This window comes from Macaca fascicularis, chromosome 7 (genome assembly GCF_037993035.2).
Source record: "Macaca fascicularis isolate 582-1 chromosome 7, T2T-MFA8v1.1".
Lineage (NCBI taxonomy): Eukaryota > Metazoa > Chordata > Mammalia > Primates > Cercopithecidae > Macaca > Macaca fascicularis.
In genome coordinates, this window is record NC_088381.1 from 118130661 (window position 1) to 118149399 (window position 18739).

At 39.3% G+C, this 18739-nt stretch overlaps 1 protein-coding gene across 5 annotated transcripts in view; it reads right to left on the bottom strand.

Moving 5' to 3' along the window:
* SOS2 (SOS Ras/Rho guanine nucleotide exchange factor 2) overlaps positions 1 to 18739 on the bottom strand; it is a 114675-nt gene that overhangs the window by 79657 nt on the left and 16279 nt on the right. For 3 of the 5 annotated variants that reach the window (XR_012415771.1, XM_065548785.2, XM_005561213.4), the window contains exons 2-4: positions 7591 to 7716; positions 2367 to 2498; positions 1085 to 1249 (exon numbers count right to left, since the gene is read on the bottom strand). Coding sequence is in view for 3 of the 5 variants with exons in the window: in XM_065548785.2 (XP_065404857.1) it covers positions 1085 to 1249; positions 2367 to 2498; positions 7591 to 7716 (423 nt within the window). In the remaining 2 variants the exon portion in view is untranslated. Of the gene's footprint in view, positions 1 to 1084; positions 1250 to 2366; positions 2499 to 7590; positions 7717 to 18739 lie in introns of those variants that run through there. The other 2 variants (XM_065548783.2, XM_065548784.1) reach the window with 2 other exon arrangements.

Here is an 18739-nt window from a genome sequence, read left to right on the forward strand (position 1 = left end):
TGCAGTCAAGGGTGAGAACCACCGACATGTGCTAGGTCCTGGAGGTTGTTCACGCTGAGAGAGCTTCATTTAGGCATTTTCTCTGTAGTCTTTCTGGCCTCACCCATGCTAGAGTTCATTACTTTCTCCACTGTACCTCGGACTTATTAGTATAATAGTTTTAATCATATTGTTCTGTAATTATCTGTTTCTTTTTATTTTGCAGTAAAATAAATACCTTCTAATACAAGGATTGCAATCTTATTCAGTGTTATAGCTTCAGTGTGTGCAGTGGCTCATGTGTATAATCCTAACACTTTGGGAGGCCGAGGCAGGCACTTGAACTCAGGAGTTCAAGACCAGCCTGGGCAACATGGTGAAACCCTATCTCTCCAAAAAAACCCACAAAAACAGCTGGATGTGGTGATGCATGCCTGTGGTCCTAACTACTCGAGAGGCTGAGATAAGAGGATCGCTTGAGCCAGGGAGGCAAAGGTTGCAGTGAGATGAGATTGTGCCACTGCACTCCAGCCTGGGTGACAAAGTGAGACCTTGTCTCAAATAAATAAATAAATAGGAAGAAAAATAAGAAGGTGAGAAAAGGAGTACAGAATAACATGAAAGACTCAATTTCTTCCCGCAAGTAGCTTACAGCCAGGGAAGAAGACAGATATAAAAACAAAAAAATGATCAGAGGGGAGTAACTTCAGCATTCAGCCTAATTTTCTCTCTCCCTGTGCCTCACTAAGCTAAGCTGTGAAACTAAAGTAGCGTCTTCAAAATTACTTACACTTAAAAGTACCTGAGTAGAACTCTATATATTCTCTTTCTGAAAATATAAAACTCAAACTACTTAAATTGGTTTGAGGCCTTGGATGTTTTTTTCTTGTAATAAAAGATTCTTGACCAAAAAAAGAGATCCCCATCCTGCCATATGCTTAAAAACCTGGAAAATATAATGGTTACTCTGTAAAGGCAGGATTTTTCTCTCTTCCAGTACTAGCAATTATAAAAATTACTTATCTAATAATGTATACAAAAAGATTGAGGCAGAAATGAGTATAGTTGCTATTCAAGTTAAGTTTAAATACCTTGTAACACTTACCTTATCCGCACACATTGACACTTTAATGTCCTGCTGAGATATTTCATAATGCCGGATATTAAAAACATAATTACCAGCCAATTTTAAAATATCAGCTGAGATATATTCTAGTACAGCCACAATATATAGGGACACATGGTAGTCCACTTTGTACCCTAACACTTCCTGTGAAAAGAATAAATAATTTAATTGCAAAATGTAGCACTGTCAAGTATTAAACACTTTAAAAATTCTTATTTAACATCCTTGCTTATAAAAAAACTTTCTATTAACTATATGTCTAAATGTAGTTTATAAAATGAATCTCTGGTCCCTGAATTGGGGGCTTTTCTTCTTTTAAGAGACATCGAATCTAACAACTCTGCCTTTTATCAATCTAACAACTCTGCCTTTTAGAGATCTTGGGTTGCGCTCCACTAAAAGCCTCCTAATACATTAACCAAAACTCATCTGACAAATATTAAAATATCTGCTATCTTCAAGGACCCTGTTTTAAAACCAGTATCCCCTAATTACAGTAGTTTCTACTGAGGGGAGGAGAGGAAGTGTGTGTGTGTGTGTGTGTGTGTGTGTGTGTGTGTGTGTGTGTGTGTGGTGGGAGAGTGCGCAGGGGGGCGGGGTGCTTGAATTTGCTGCAAAACTCTTAAAATCCATATACATCAAGCATATTTTGCCCTATGCACTAATATGCATCTAGTAGGCAAACTAGGTCCTAGCCCACTTTTCCAGTATATAAAAAATAATCTGTAATAATACAAATTAATTTTAAAAACAGTTCTGCTCTGAACTCATAGTAGCTTCTGACATTATACACTTTCTTAATCAACAAATGGCTGAGAATCATGGCCTACTACATAGGAATCAGTCAGAGTAACAGTCATTGGAAGATGCCACAATGGGCCAGGCATGATGGCTCATGACTCTTATCCTACCACTTTGGGAGGCCAAAGTAGGTGGATCGCCTGAGCCCAGGAGTTTGAGACCAGCCTTGGCAACACAGCAAGACCCTGTCTCTATTAAAAAAAAAAAAAAAAAAAAGATGCCACAAAATAATACTGATGCATTATCACTATTAATTTTAATATTGTTTGAAAAGCAAATTTCACCAGACTATAATTATTTTGTATACATATTTATATGACACGTATGTACAAGTATATACATGCAAGCGCACATATACACACTAACACAGACCATGCTACATTAATGCTTTATAAATATAGAAATAAAATATTATTTGTTATAAAGAACACCCCCCAACTAATGTTTAATCTTTTGTTACCTTCAACGAAGGATGGATTTTGTCCACAGGCAGTAAAAGAGGATTTCTTCTTTTTCGTTTTTCTATAGCAGATTGTGCATCAGCAATGGCCCATTTATCAATTGGGTGAGGAAAGGTCTTCTGAACTCGCTCCTGCTCAATCATAGCAGAACCATTGTAGTATTAATAAAAGTGTTTGTAAATAGGAAATTCATACAAAATTCAACTTGATCACTATTCTTAATGCTAGCAGATAACAGTGACAATACATTCTGATTCCTGTAATAAATAAATTTTTTGGTTTAAAAAAAGGTCAGGCCGGGCACAGTGGCTCACGCCTGTAATCCCAACACTTTGGGAGGCTGAGGCAGGTGGATCACTTGAGCTCAGGAGTTTGAGACCAGCCACGCAACATGATGAAACCCCATCTCTATTAAAAATGACAAAAATTAGCCTGGCATGGTGGTGCATGCCTGTAGTCCCAGCTACTTGGGAAGCTGAGGTGGAAGGATCGCTTGAACCCAGGAGGTAGAGGTTGCAGTGAGCCGAGATCATGCGACTACACTCCAGCCTGGGTGAGAGGGAGACCCCAACTGGAAAAAAAAAAAAAAGGTCAACAGGACTATCAAAATTATTCCACATAATTTTCATGGATAAAACAAAAAGGCAAAATTCAAAAAGAAAGCTTTAAACATAATTAAGGTGAACTGGAAAAATGAAAAAACAATACATAGGATATATAAGAAAGATTAAGAAAACATGAGATAGTGTATTAGTGATTTTAAATTAGGTTTCTAGAGTTAAAACTATTTACCTAGCAGAGCAAAAATTGTTCATTCATTTTTAATCATTAGTATACAGCCACTCTAATCTTAGAGCTTCAAATAAAAGGGATCATGTATCTCTTGGAAGATGAAGTGGGTTAGAGAGCTCAGAATGGCTTATGAAAATACATACCTTGACAAAAACAATCCTAGCCTTTGTGGTTCATCTTGGTTTTTTTTTTTTTTGGAGACAAGGTCTTATTTTGTCTCACTTCTGGCTGAAGTGCAAGTGCAGGGGCGGCTCAGCTCACTGCAACCTCCACCTCCCAGGCTCCAACGATCCTCCCACCTCAGCAACCCAAGTAGCTGGGACTACAAGCACATACCACTACTCTTTGTTAATTTTTCTATTTTTTGTAGAGACAGAGTTTTGCCATGTTGCCCAGGCTGGTCTCAAATTCCTGGGCTCAAGTGATTGTGTCCGCCTCAACTTTCCAAAGTGCTGGGATTACAGGTGTGAGCCACTGCACCTAGGCAGTTCATCTAAATTTAATTTAATTAGTGATTCATTGGCATGAAAAAGAACTACTGAGATCTGAATTAAACTCTAATTTAGCAGGGTCTCCTATATTTACAATTATAGTCTCAGATTTTAGCAAATTTAGCTATTGAAAAGTATGCTTTCAGTGTATTTATTTCATGTTCAAAACTAGTAGCAGAGGCTGGGCATGGTGGTCCATGCCTCTAAGTCTCAGCACTTTGGGAGGTCGAGGTGGGAGGATCCCTTGAGGCCAGGAGTATGAAACCAGCATGTGCAAGTAGGGAGACCCTGTCTCTACAAAAAAATTTAAAAATTAGCCAGGCATGGTTGCACGCACTGAGGCAGGAGAACTGCTTGATCCCAGGAGTTCAAGGCTATAGTGAGCTATGATCCTGTCACTACACGCTAGTCTGGGTGATAAAGCAAGACCCTGTCTCTTAAAACAAAACACAAGAAAACCCAAACAACTGGCAGCAGAGAACACGGGGAAAAATGCTTTAATTCCAAGAATCCTGGAAATCTTAACAGTTCAATTGCTACAAATTAAGATTTCCCTTTATACTGAAATTTGTTATAGCTGGGCATGGTGGCTAACACCTGTAATTCCAGCACTTTGGAAGGCTGAGGAGGGACGATCACTGAAGACCAGGAGTTCAAGACCAGCCTGGGCAACACGGCAAGGCCCAGTCTTTACAAAAATAAAAATAAAAATTAGCTAGGCGCAGTGACACATGCCTGTAGTCCCAGCTACTGGGGAGGCTGAGGCAGGAGGATCACTTGGACCCAGGAGTTCAAGGCTACAGTGAGCTATGATCATGCCACTTCACAAAAAGAAAGAAAGAAAGTTGTTGCTTATAGAAAAAATTTTCCAAAAAAAAAAAAAAAGGAAATGTAAACAGTATAGTATAAAAGTAATTTTTGAAAATACAAAAATTAGCCTGGGGTACACGCTTGTAGTCCCAGCTACTTGGGAGGCTGAGGCAGGAGAATCGCCTGAACCTGGGTGGCTGAGGCGGCAGTGAGCCAAGATCACACCACTATACTCCAACCCGGGTGACAGAGTAAGACTCCATCTCAAAAAATAAAAACAAAAATAATTTTTGATAGCTGTACTGTCAGACATTTGTTTTGTTTTTAGCAGGAGAAAAAGAATACAAATTATATTAATATTAATTTTATGTGCACAGGGTGCTTTTATACAAAAGAAGTAAAACTCTCCCTAACAGATATTGCTAAAAATCCAAAACTACTTCCATGTAACCAAGGCAAAACAAGTATTTTAGCACTAATTTAAACATAGTTTTTCAGAGAGATATGTATATATACACACACATACATATACATTTTTTTAAATCAATGAGCAAATGTCCTCAAAATTTACACTAATCTTTTACTGAGGTAATACTTATATGCAGTAAAATACACAGATCTTAAAATGTACAATTTGTTGAGTTTTAGAAATGCTTATGTCTGTGTAACCATTATCTCAACTGACACAGAGAACATTTTTTTTTTTTCATCTTCTTTGAGACGGTCTCACTCTGTCACCCAGGTTAGAGTGCAGTGGCACCAAGACCTTGGCTCACTGCAGCCTCCAACTCCTGGGTTTGAGTGATTCTTGTGCCTCAGCCTCCGGAGTAGCTGGGACTACAGGTGTGCACCACCACATGGGCTAAGTTTTGTAATATTGGTAGAGATGGGGTTTCACCATGTTGCCCAGGCTGGTCTCAAACTCCTGACTTCAAGTGATCCACCCACCTTAGCCTCCCAAAGTGCTGGGATTACAGGCATGAACCACCATGCCTGGTCTCATTGAGAACATTTTTATAACCCTGATCTCCAGCCATCACAGGCAACTACCATTCTGATTTCTACCTCAATTGGCTTTAGCTGTTTCTAAATTTCATATATATATGAAATTATACATATGTACTCATTTGGGTCTGGCTTTTTTGCTCTATATAATGTTTATGAATGGCAGCTATATTATTGCTCATATCAATAGTTCATTTTTAAATTTTTACTACTGACTAGTATTCCATTTTATGAATCTGCCACATTTATTTATCCATTTTCTTGTTGACAGAAATTTGACTTGTTTCCAACTCTTGGTTATTATGAATTAAACCGCTTTAGCACTCATGTGTGGGTCTCTGTGAATATATTTTCGTTCTCTAGGGTCAAATAGGAACAGAACTACTGGGTCATATGCTAGATATATATTTAACTTATAAGAAACTGACAGTTTTCCAAAATGATTATACCATTTCATATTCCCACTAGCAATGTTTAAGAGTTATAGTTAGGCCGGGTGCAGTGGCTCACGCCTGTAATTCCAGCACTTTGGGAGGCCAAGGCGGGCAGATCACGAGGTCAGGAGATCAAGACCACGGTGAAACCCTGTTTCTACTAAAAATACAAAAAAATTAGCCGGGCGCGGTGGCAGGCGCCTGTAGTCCCAGCTACTAGGGAGGCTAAGGGGGGAGAAGGGCATGAACCTGGGAGGCAGAGCTTGCAGTGAGCCGAGATCACGCCACTGCACTCCAGCCTGGGCGACAGAGCTGAGGCTGGGGTCAATGGTTCACACCTGTAATTCCAGCACTTTGGGAGGCCACGGTGGGAGGATCACTTGAGCCCGGGAGTTTGAGAACAGCGTACGCAACATAGGGAAACTCATCTCTACAAAAACATTTAAAAGTAGCTGGGCATGGTGGCCCACACCTGTAATCCCAGCCACTCAGAAGGCTGAGAAGGGAGGATCACCTAAGCCCAGGAGGTTGAGGCTGCAGTGAGCTGTGACGTAATTGTGCCACTGTACTCCAGCATGGGTGACAGAGCGAGATCCTGTCTCAAAAAAAAAAAAAAAAAAAAAAGAAAGGAAAGGAAAGGAAAGGAAGAAAAGAAAAGAAAGAAAGAGCTAGCTGCTCTATATTCTCACCAACATTTGGTGTAATCAGTCTTTAATTTTATCCTTTTTAGTGGGTGGGAAACAGTATCTCATCGTGGTTTTAATTTCTATTTCCCTGATCACTTACGAGCTTCAGCGCCTTTTCATGTGCTTACTGAATATTAGTAAATCTTCTTTTACATGTTTCTGTTTAAGACTTTTGCCCCTTTAGGGGAGAAAAGTGTCTTTTTCATTATTGATTTGCAGTAGTTTTTAATATATTCTGGATTCAAGCTCTACGTTTTCCACTAGTCTATGACTACATCTTTTAAATTTCTCATCTATTTTCTTCTTTGTTTTGTTTTTTTGAGACCGAGTTTCCCTCTCTCACCCTAGCTAGAGTGCAGTGGTATGATCATGGCTCACTGCAACCTTGATTTCCTGGGCTCAAGCAATCCTCTGCCTCAGCCTCCGAGTAGCTGGAACTACGGACACATGCCATTAGGCCTGGCTAATTGTTAAACTTTTTGTAGAGACGGGGTCTCCCTATATTGCCCAGGCTGGTATCAAATTCCTGAGCTCGAGCAATTCTCCCGTCTCAGTCAGCCAAAGTACTGGGATTACAGGCGTGAGCCACCGCACCTGGCCTTATGATTAAATATAAAGTACTATGTTTTGAATCCTCTCTAAAAAACATGTGCCTAACCCCAGATTATGAAGATATTTTCCAGAATTTTCTTCTAGAAACCTTGTATTTAGCTGTTGTCTAAGGCCATGATCCATTTTGAATTAATTTTTGTCTACGGCATGAGATAGGTTTCAAGGTTTTTTCCCCTCATAAATGCACCCAGTTGTTCTAAGACTTTTTTTTTCTGAAAAATTTGCCTTTCCTCAATGAACTGCCTTGATGTTTTTGTCAAAAACAAACTGACCATATATCTCATGCATAATTTCAATGGTTTTAGTTTCCACAACAATTTAGAATGATATAGATACAAAAATTAATTCATACAGTGGTTGAATGACTTCTTGAAATGACAACATAATTTTTACCTCTACATCTTGAACAGTCCTTGGCTGGGCCATGCATAATTTATTAAGCAGCTGAAAAATCAGCTCTTCAATATAATAGAGAGACTCTTCATTAGCTGAGAGAGTGGGATGCACTTGTTCCTGAACCTTTAAAAAAAGTTATCAGTTAAAGTAATGGCAAAATAATATAAATTGAACAAAAGTCAAAGAGAATCTTACACATAATTAATATTTTACTATAATGGTTACTCAAAACAGACATAAAACACAAAATGAAGAAAAAAACTATTTGTTGGTCTCTGTAAACTTTTCTTAACCCACAGAGCAGTGGTTCTTAAATATTTTTGGACCCTTTGAAAAATCTATGGAAAGTCATTGAACCCTCTCTTCTCTATCACCAAAAAGCATATACACATAAACTACTCGATACAATTTCAGAGGAATTGTGGATACCTTGAAGTCAGCAAACCTACTTGAAGTCCATGCAGGTCATGAATCCCAGTAATAAAGGTACCTCTGAAAAACCATACTCCTTTACAAATTACAGAGGTGCTCTGTGAAATACGCACTACTCAGCTTTCACAATAGCATTGTCCCCACCAGCTATGCTGAGCCCCCTACCGTTTTTTCTTTTCTTTTTTTTTTTTTCTTTTCTTTTTATTAAGCAGCTGTATCCTTCTAGGAATGAGCCGTTTTTGTTTCTAAATTTTTGTCCTAAAAAATAATCCTGTCTGACTGGATATAAGAAATATGGTAAATAATAGTACCTAGCATACAGTAGGTGTCCTATAAATATTTGTTGAAAGAAATAATAAAAAAGTATTGCTTTCTTTTTTCTTTTTTTGAGACGGGGTCTCACTCTGTCACCCAGGCTCACTGCAGTTCTGGGCTCAAGTGACCTTCCCACCTCAGCCTCCCAAGTAGCTGGCACTACAGGTGTGTGCCACCATAACCTGGCTAATTTTTAAAACTTTTTGTAGAGATGAAGTCTCACCATGTTGCCCAGACTGGTCTTGAACTCCTGGGCTCAAGTGATCCTCCCACCTTAGCCTCCCAAAGTACTGGGATTATATGCATGAGCCACCACACCCAGCCTGTTTTAAATTTTTATGCCATGAAATCAGAAGCACTAACACAGTAATAGATAACCTGAATAGCCTCATAGTTAAGCAAAAGTAATTTAAAACCCTCCCCACAAAGAACACAGAATTGAAGTTAACCATTTCATTTGAAGTCTCAAAATTTACCATAGAATTCTTCCTAACATCAGATCACATGCCTACCACTAAACCGACCATTGCCAATAAATGATTAGCCTATGATTTAGACTTTGCCATTTCCTAAGGGATCCATGCCTGAACAAAATGAGAGTTTAAAAAAATTAGCATAGACACAGTGGCTAACGCCTGTAATCCCAGTACATTGGGAGGCCGAGGTAGACGGATCACCTGAGGTCAGGAGTTTGAGACCAGCCTGGCCAACATGGTGAAACTAAAAATACAAAATTAGCTGGGTGTGGTGGCGCGTGCCTGTAATCCCAGTTACTCAGGAGGCTAAGGCAGGAGAATTGCTTGAACCTGGGAGGCAGAGGTTGCAGTGAGCAGTGATCGCACCACTGCACTCCAGCCTCGGTGACTCCATCTCAAAAAAAAATAGCATAAAATTGTGCATTATAGCCTCATATTTTGTAAGTCTATAGGATTTATAGTAAAATCCCTTCTTTCATTCCTAATACTAGTTTTTGTGTGTTCGTTCTTTTCTTGATCAGCATCTCAGAGGTTTATCAATGTTATTAATCTTTAAAAGAACCAACTCTTGGCTTTTATGATCCTATTTTATGTTTGCTTTATATTTCATTTATTTTTGCTTAATCTTCATTATTTCTTCCGCTTCTTAGGTTCTTTTGCCAACTTCTTGAGATGGACACTTTGCTCATTTTTGTCAAACTTTCTTTTCTAATATGTATGTTTTCTCTAAAACTACTTTTGTAAAAACCTGTATTTTCATATGGAATATTTTTGTAATCATCCAGTTCAAATTACAGTCATCCTTCAGTATCTGTGGGAAAGTACTTCCAGGACACCTGTGGATACCCAAATCCATGGATGCCCAAGTCCTTTATATATAATGGTGTAACATTTGTATACAACCTACCCACATCCTCCCATATACTTTAAATCATCTCTAAGTTACTTATAACACCTAATACAATGGGCTGGGTGTGGTGGCTCACACCTGTAATCCCAGCACTTTGGGAGGCCAAGGTGGGTGGATCATGAGGTCAGGAGATCAAGACCATCGTGACTAACTCGGTGAAACCCCGTCTCTACTAAAAATACAAAAACAAAATTAGCCGGGCGTGGTGGTGGGCACCTGTAGTCCCAGCTACTCGGGAGGCTGAGGCAGGAGAATGGCGTGAACCCGGGAGGTGGAGTTGGTAGTGAGCTGAAGCTGGTAGTGAGCTGAGATCGTGCCACTGCACTCCAGCCTGGGTGACAGAGCGAAACTCCATCTCAAAAAGAAAAAACAAAAACAAAAAACACCTAATACAATGTAAATGCTATGTAATAGTGATTATATTGTATTGTTTAGGGAATAATGACAAAAGAAAAGTCTGTATGTGTTCAGTGCAAATGCAACCATCCATTATTTTCCCAAATATTGTTGATCTGAGGTTGGCTGAATCTGTAGATTAAGAACCCAAGGATAAGAATGGTGGACTATAGTTTCTAATTTCCATTATGGTTTCTTCTTTCACCTTAAGAATCTAGAAGCAAATATTTTTAAAGGTTTTTAAAATTGATTTCTATAATAATCATGTGGTCAGAAAACATACTTTCTTTTTAATTTTATTTACTTATTTAATTTTTTTGAGACAGAGTCTCATTCTGCCACCCACATTGGAATGCAGTAGTGCAATCATGGCTCACTATAGGCTTGACCTCAAGCTGGTCTTGAACTTGTGAGCTCAAGCTATCCATCCACCTCTGCTTCCAAAATGCTGGGATTATAGGCATAAGCCACCATGCCTGGCCAGAAAACAAATTTTCTATGATTTCAATCTTTTGAAATTTGTTGAGACTTGCATTATAGCCCATCATATGGGTCTACCTGGCTTCCCTGACAAACTCATCAAACATAAAGGAAGTAATACAACAATCTTAAGCGAAAATTTAGAAATTTTTTTTTAAAAAAGATAAACTCTCCAATTTATTTTGGGACTAGCCTTTATATAAAAACTCAAAAAGATGAAAATTATAGGCCATTTTCAGCTGGGCAGTGGTTCATGCCTGTAATCCCAGCACTTTGGGAGGCCAAGGTCAGAGGATCGCTTGAAGCCAGGAGTTCCAGACCAGCCTGAGCAACATAGCAAGACCCCATCTCTCCAAAATAAAAAATTAGTTGGGCATGGTGGCATGTGCCTGTAGTCCCAGCTACTCAGGAGGCTAAGGCAAGAGGATTACTTGAGCCCAGAAGGTCAAGGCTACAGTGAGCCATGATGGTGCCACTCCGCTCCAGCCTGGGGCAATGAGCAAGACCTCATCCCTAAAAGAAAAGAAAATTATAGGCCATTTTCACTTATGAATCCAGAAAAACAAAAAAGCCTAAGTATCACCTAACTAAATTCCATAATGTATACAAATAAGATTATACTATCACAGCCGGGCATAGTGGCTCACACCTGTAATCCCAGCACTTCGGGAGGCCGGAAGTGGGTGGATCATCTGAGGTCAGGAGTTCGAGACCAGCCTGGACAACATGGTGAAACCCCATCTCTACTAAAAATATAAAAATTAGCTAGGTTGGTGGCACAGGCCTGTAATCCTAGCTACTTGGGTGGCTAAGGCCAAGCAGGAGAACTGCTTGAACCCAGTAGACAGATGCTGCCGTGAGCCGAGATCACTGCACTCCAGCCTAGCTGACTGAGTGAGACTCCATCTCAAAAAAAAGAGAGAGAGAAAAAAAGAAAAATATGACCATCCCAATATATATGTAGAAAAGTCGTTTGAAAAAAATTCAACACTCATTCATGATAAAATATCTTTGTGGGCCCAGCACGGTGGCTCACACATATAATCCCAGCACTTCTGAGGCCGAGGCAGGTAGATCACTTGAGGTCAGGAGTTCAAGGCCAGCCTGGCCAACACGGAGAAACCCCGTCTCTACCAAAACTACAAAAAATTAGCCAGACGTGGTAGCAGGTGCGTGTAGTCCCAGCTACTCGGGAGGCTGAGGCAGGAGAATCACTTGAACCTGGGAGGTGGAGGTTGCAGTGAGCCGAGATCACGTGCCACTGCACTCCAGCCTGGGTGACAGTGAGACTCTGTCTCAAACAAACAAACAAACAAACAATCTCTTTGTAAACTTCTTTCATTTGATAAAGGATATACACTAAAAATCCACAATAGGCCAGGTGTGGTGGCTCCCACCTGTAATCCTAGCACTTTGGGAGGCTGAGACGGGGGGTCACAAGGTCAGAGTTTGAGACCACCTGGCCAATAAGGTGAAACCCCGTCTCTACTAAAAATACAAAAATTAGACGGTGTGGTGGCAGATGCTTGTAGTTCCAGCTACTCAGGAGGCTGAGGCAGGAGAATCGATTGAACCGGGAAGCAGAGGCTGCAGTGAGCTGAGATCACGCCACTGCACTCCAGCCTGAGCGACTGAGCAAGATTCCATCTCAAAAAAAAAAAAAAAAAAAAAAAAAAAAAAAAAAAAAACCCTAATATAAAATCGTAGTTAATGGTAAGACAAGACACTGACAACCTTCCTTTTGAGATCAAGAAAAAGGATATTTTCTATTACCATTTCTATTCCACATTGTATTTGGAGGTCCTGGCTAGTACAGTAAACCAAGAAAAAGAAAATTTAAGAATTGGTAAAGAAGAAACAAATTGCCCATTGTGATGGTTAATTTTGGGGTGCCCGTATAACTGGTTACACACTATTTCTGGGTATGTCTGTCAGGGTATTTCTGGAGGAAATTAACATTTGAGTTGGTAGACTGAGAAAAGCAGACTCCCATCCCCAATGTGGCCTTATCCACTTGACTGAAGGCCTGAATAGAACAAAAGGCTAAGAAAGAATTCTTTCTCTCTGCCTAACTGTATTTGAGCTGGGACATCAGTCTTCTGCCTGCAGACTCAGACTCAGACTGGAATTTATACCATCAGCTCTTCTGGTTCTCAGGCCTTCAGACTAGGACTAGAATTATACTATTGGCTTTTCTGGGTCTGCAACTTGACAAATGCAGATCTTGGACTTCTCAGCCACCATAATCTCATGAGCCAATTTCCTCTGTGTGTGTGTGTGTGTGTGTGTGTGTGTGTGTGTGTGTGTGTGTTTCCTATTGATTCTGTTTCTCTGAAGAATCCATGCACCCATGGAGGACAAAATAACGCACCCATGCAGGACAAAAACATTGTACAGATAAATTATCTGAATTCATAAAAAATAAACTTTTCTATGTACCAGCAACAAAGCTACCAAACAAAATTTTTAGGCCAGGTGCAGTGGCTCACTCCCGTAATCCCAGCACTTTGGGAAGCTGAGGCAGGAGGATCGCTTGAGCCCAGGAGTTCAAGGCCAGTCTGGGCAACATGGGGACCCCACCTCTACAAAAAATTAGCCAGACATTGTGGCACACACCTGTAGTCCCAGCTATACAGGAGGCTGATGTGGGAGGATCACCTGAGCCCAGGAGGTCAAGGCTGCAGTGAGCCATGATTATGCTACTGCACTCCGGCTTGGGTGAGAGTGAGACCTTGTCTCAAAAAAAAAAAAAAAATTAAATAGCATTTACAATAGAATTTAAAATACTGTGCACCTTGAGCACATGATAAGGTACACATGACCCCTAGGGAGAAAACTAGACTTTAAGAAAAATAAAAGAGCTAAATAAATGAAAGATGATACCATGTACCATGTTGGTGAACTGTCAGACTTAATATTAATGTTGTATACCTCTGAGTTCTCTCAAAATTGATCCATGCAGTTATAAAATCACAATCAAAACCAAGCAGGTTGTTTTGCCAAAAATGTCAAGATAATTTCAAAATGTACATAAAAGTGCAAAAGGCTAAGAAAATCAGTCATATATCTTTTTTTTTATTGACAAGAAAGTCATACGTTTGTAAGGAAGTACAAGGATTTGCTCCAATGGTTGTCAGGATTTATTACAAAGTTACAGTAATAAAGAATGTGACAATAGCATAAGGATAGAGAAAGAAATCAATGGGACATAACAGAGTCCAAAAACAAGCCCACATATATATAGACCCTTATTTCCAAAGATGGCACTGTGGAGTATGAGGTGGGCAGAGAGTTGTGAGGGAGGCAGGGAAGTGTATGAATAGTGTTGAACCACTGCAGAAAAATAAAATCAACGACTACTACTTCATCCTTTAACCAAAAATCAATCCTAGCTGCATGTTAGGCCTAACAAATAAATATACTCAATAAAGCTCTGACAGTGTAAAACTAGGTAATACCTTCATGATTTTAGGAATTGAAAAGGATTTCTTATATAGGACACAAAAAATTACTAGCTATGAAGGAAAGAACTGATAAACTTTATATTAAACTTTAAAATTTAGGTTTATCAAAAGACATCTTTAAGAAGGTAAAAAGGCAAGTTACGGAGTTGGAGAAGATATATGTGGTACGTATAACAAAAGGCTTATGTCCAGAATATATAGAGAACTCCTAGAAGTTCAGTAAGAAAAAAATGATAAAAATCCCAAGAGAAAAAAATGGGCAAAAAGCCCTTAAACTAGCACTTCACAAAAGAAGAAATTCAAATAGCCCATATATATATTTAAAAGTGCTCTAGCTCTTAAGTAATCAGAAAAATGCAAATTAAACCACCATGAAAACTATCCACTTACCAGGCAGCAATACTAAAAATTCTGGTAATATCAAACGTTGGTAACTATGTGGAGCAATGGGAACTATCACACACTGCTACTAGAATGTAAAATGGTTCAACCACTTTCAAACACTTTGCCATTAAAGTACTAAAGTTCAAGATATGTATACTCTATGACTGAGCAATTGCACTATAGGATATATATATTCAGGATAGATCTACATATTTTTTTTTTTTTTTTTTGAGACGGAGTCTCGCTCTGTAGCCCGGGCTAGAGTACAGTGGCCGGATCTCAGCTCACTGCAAGCTCCGCCTCCCGGGTTTACGCCATTCTCCTGCCTCAGCCTCCCGAGTAGCTGGGACTACAGGCGCCCGCCACCTCGCCCGGCTAGTTTTTTGTATTTTTTAGTAGAGACGCGGTTTCACGGTGTTCGCCAGGATGGTCTCGATCTCCTGACCTCGTGATCCACCCGTCTCGGCCTCCCAAAGTGCTGGGATTACAGGCTTGAGCCACCGCGCCCGGCCAGATCTACATATATTTCTTTAGAACTATACCGTCCAATATAATAGACACTAGCCTCATGTGGGTACTGAACACCTCAAACGTAGCTCCACTGAGTGGAAATGGGATGTTGGTGTAAAATACAAACCAGATTCAAGGATTTAGTATTAAAATAAGAAGTCAAATTCTCAATTTTTATGACACATGCTGAAATGATTAGATTTATTGGGTTAAATATGTTATTAAAATCAACTTCATCTGTTTCTTCTTACTTTTCAACTGTGGCTATGATAATTTTCTTTTTTAACTTTTATTTTAGATTAAGGGGGCACATGTGCAGATTTTGTTACCTAGGTATATTGTGTCATGCTGAGGTCTGGGGTACAAACGATCCCATCACCCAGGTACTGAGCATAGTACTCCCTGTCCATTAGTCCCCGGTGTCTATTGTTAACACCTTTATGTCCATGGGTACCCATGTTTAGCTCTCACCTGTAAATGAGAACATGTAGTATTTGTTTTTTTTTGTTCCTGCATTAATTAATTCACTTAGGGAGGAAAATTTTTATTTATTTTTTAATTTTTGAGACAGGTTCTTGCTATATTGCCCAGGCTGGCCTTGAACTCCTGGGATCAAGCAATCCTCCTGCCTTGGCCTCCCAAAATGCTGGGATTATAGGCATGAGCCACCATGCCCAGCCTAGGAGGGAAAATTTAAAATTACATGTGTGGCTCACATTATATCTCTTCTAGACAGCACTGCTCTAGAGAAATGAGCACACATGTTTATCAGAAGACATATGCTAGGAGGCTCATAAATAACATTATTAATAATACCTTCCAAAACTAGAAAAGAATTCAAATATTCATCCAGAATGGGACAGATATATTGTGGCTTATTAATACAATGGAATATACACAGTCAAAAAAATGCAGTAGTAATGACAGCTAGATAAAATGTGGATGCACCCTGAAAAAATGTTGGCAGAAAGAAGCCAGATAAAAATACAGACAATGGGATTTCATTCACAAAGTCAGACAAAATTAAATACAAAAATAAAAAATAAACAAAGTCAGAAAAAAAAATAAACAACGGTGTTAAGGGACACATGCTGAGATGGAAAAACTGTAAAGAAAAATCAAAACAGGCCAGGTGCAGTGGTTCGCACCTGTAATCTCAGCACTTTGGGAGGCCAAGGCAGGCGGATCGCGAGGTCAAGAGATCGAGACCATCCTGGCCAACATGGTGAAACCCCATCTTTACTAAAAATACAAAAATTAGCTGGGCGTGGTGGTGCACACCTGTAGTCCCAGCTACTCGGGAGGCTGGGGCAGGAGAATCATTTGAAACCAGGAGGTGGAGGTTGCAGTGAGCTGAGATCATGCCACTGTACTCCAGCCTGGCAACAGAGCGAGACTCCGTCTCAAAAAGAAAGAAAATCAAAACAGTGAATACCATAAAAGTGGTTACCTTTTGAAGAGTTATTCTGAGAAAAGTGCTGACAATGTTCTATCTTCTAACCTGAGTGTTACATAGGTGTTCCTTAAAATGTGTATTTATCCTTTAAACATTTTCTGATTATATGTTACACTTCACCATAAATAAGGTTTTCAAAAGTTTGAGAATCATCTAGCAAACAGAGGAAATTGAGTGGGGAAATTATCAATAAAATAAGTCTAAAAGGCTTTTCTAGTGCCCACGTCACTGAACAAAATTTAAATGTCAGGACACTGGAGACAAAAAGAATATCCTACAAGACTGGGAGGACAGGGAAGTGAGGAGGAGCAGATTATATACAAGAAGCAGACATTAGCTTTCAACAGTAATACTAGAAGCTAGATGGCAATGATGTTCAGCCTGGAATCCAAGACACCAACAATATCAAATGCCATGCTAAAATGACATTCTTAGATAGAATAAGGTCAAAAACTTTATCTCTCACGTAGCCTTTATCATTAAGCTTCTGTCATTTGTACTACACTAAAACAAGGGTATGAATCAAGAAAGAAAAAAATGGGATAAAGGAAATAAAGGAATCAATAGGGAAGAAAGGTCAAAGGAATGACCATCATAAAATGAAAGGAAATTATAGGATGAGAGCTGTACAACAGGAATAAAAGTGACCAGTCCACACTGGTGCAGGTCAGAAGGCTCTGGGAGAGACTGTCTCAAGAAAATGAACTTGACAGAGTATATAATGGATGAAAATCTTGATAGGATATTTAGAAAACCGGTAAGAAGTTTCAATTTGGTAACAAGTATACTACATAGAAAAACACACAAACAAGAAAACAAGATAATTAATAACTCCAGTAAAAGCAGTGAGTTAGAAAAGAAAAAGCAGATTAAATAGCATTTACAGGCCGGGTGCGGTGGTTCACGCCTATGATCTCAGCACTTTGGGAGGCCAAGGTGGGGGTGGATCACTTGGGGCCAGGAACTCAAGACCAGCCTGGCCTACACAGTGAAACCCCATCTCTACTAAAAATACAAAAATTAGCTGGGCCTGGTGGCACGTGCCTGTAATCTCAGCTGGAACCCGGGAGGTGGAGGTTGCAGTGAGTGGAGATTGTGCCACTGCACTCCAACCTGGGCGACAGAGTGAGACCCTGTTCCCCCTCCCTTCCTCTGCCCACAAAAAAACCCCCAAAAATAGCATTTACAGTCATAATAATGTAAACTTTGACTATTAATCCAACTCAAATTAAGATATAACTTGAAGTGGGGGAAGAGAAAATGCAAAGTGTGTGTGGTTGGAGGGGAATGTATGTGCATATTAAAGAATATTAAATACTTTGTGCCACTGCACTCCAGCCTGGACAACAGAGTGGGTCCCTGCCTTAAAAAAAAAAAAAGAGAGAGAGAGAGAAAAGAATATTAAATCCTTACCCTCCATGGTAGGAACTCAACAGAAAACATCCAAAACAGCAAAAAACAAACAAACAAACAAACAAAAAAACAAGAAATAACAATATAAGCACATTTTCTTTCTTAGAAATATAGAAGTAAATAAATCACTTTGAAAAGTTAAAGTGGTTTTCTTTAGGAAACAGAAAATTTTGTGTTTAAGGGGGAAGTAAGAGCTAATTATCTTTTTATTTATATAAATAATTTTGACAAAATACAAACTAATTGATAAAAATAATTTTGAATTGGGGAATGGGGAAATGGAAGGCCATGGTAAGAAAAGACTACTCTTTGAAGAAGTCTGGTCCAAAAAGTCTAACAGTAAGGCAGTTAGAAATTCACATAGGACCGATATCCAAAAAATCAGGCTTTCTAATATGTTTCTATGTTAGAAATATGTTTCTAACATATTTTCTAATAAATTCAAATTAGGTTTTGGGAAAATAAATATTTCCTCTTATACCCTGCACTTCTTTAACACAGCCAGAGATAACTTAATTACATTTTAACCATACATTTCTAATAGATCAATTGATTTTAAAATGACATTTTTGGAAAAATAGACATTTAACTGGGCAGAGTGGGATACCTGTAGTCCCAGCTACTCTTAGTGGCTAAGGTGGGAGGATTCCTTGGGCCTAGGAGTTTCAGGCTTCCAAACATAATGAGACTCCATCTCTAAATAAATAAACATTTATATTGCAAGTGTGGCAGTGGACTTCATAAGGCCATTTCTTTTTTTTTCCTTTAAAAGATGAGGCCTACCTAAATTGCTCAGGCTGGTCACCAACTCCGTGGCTCAAACAATCCTCCTGCCTCCTCAGGACCCCCTCCCTGGGGCAAGGTTGTTTCTTACATCTTTCCATAAAAAGCCAGGAGCCCCACTCAGTGA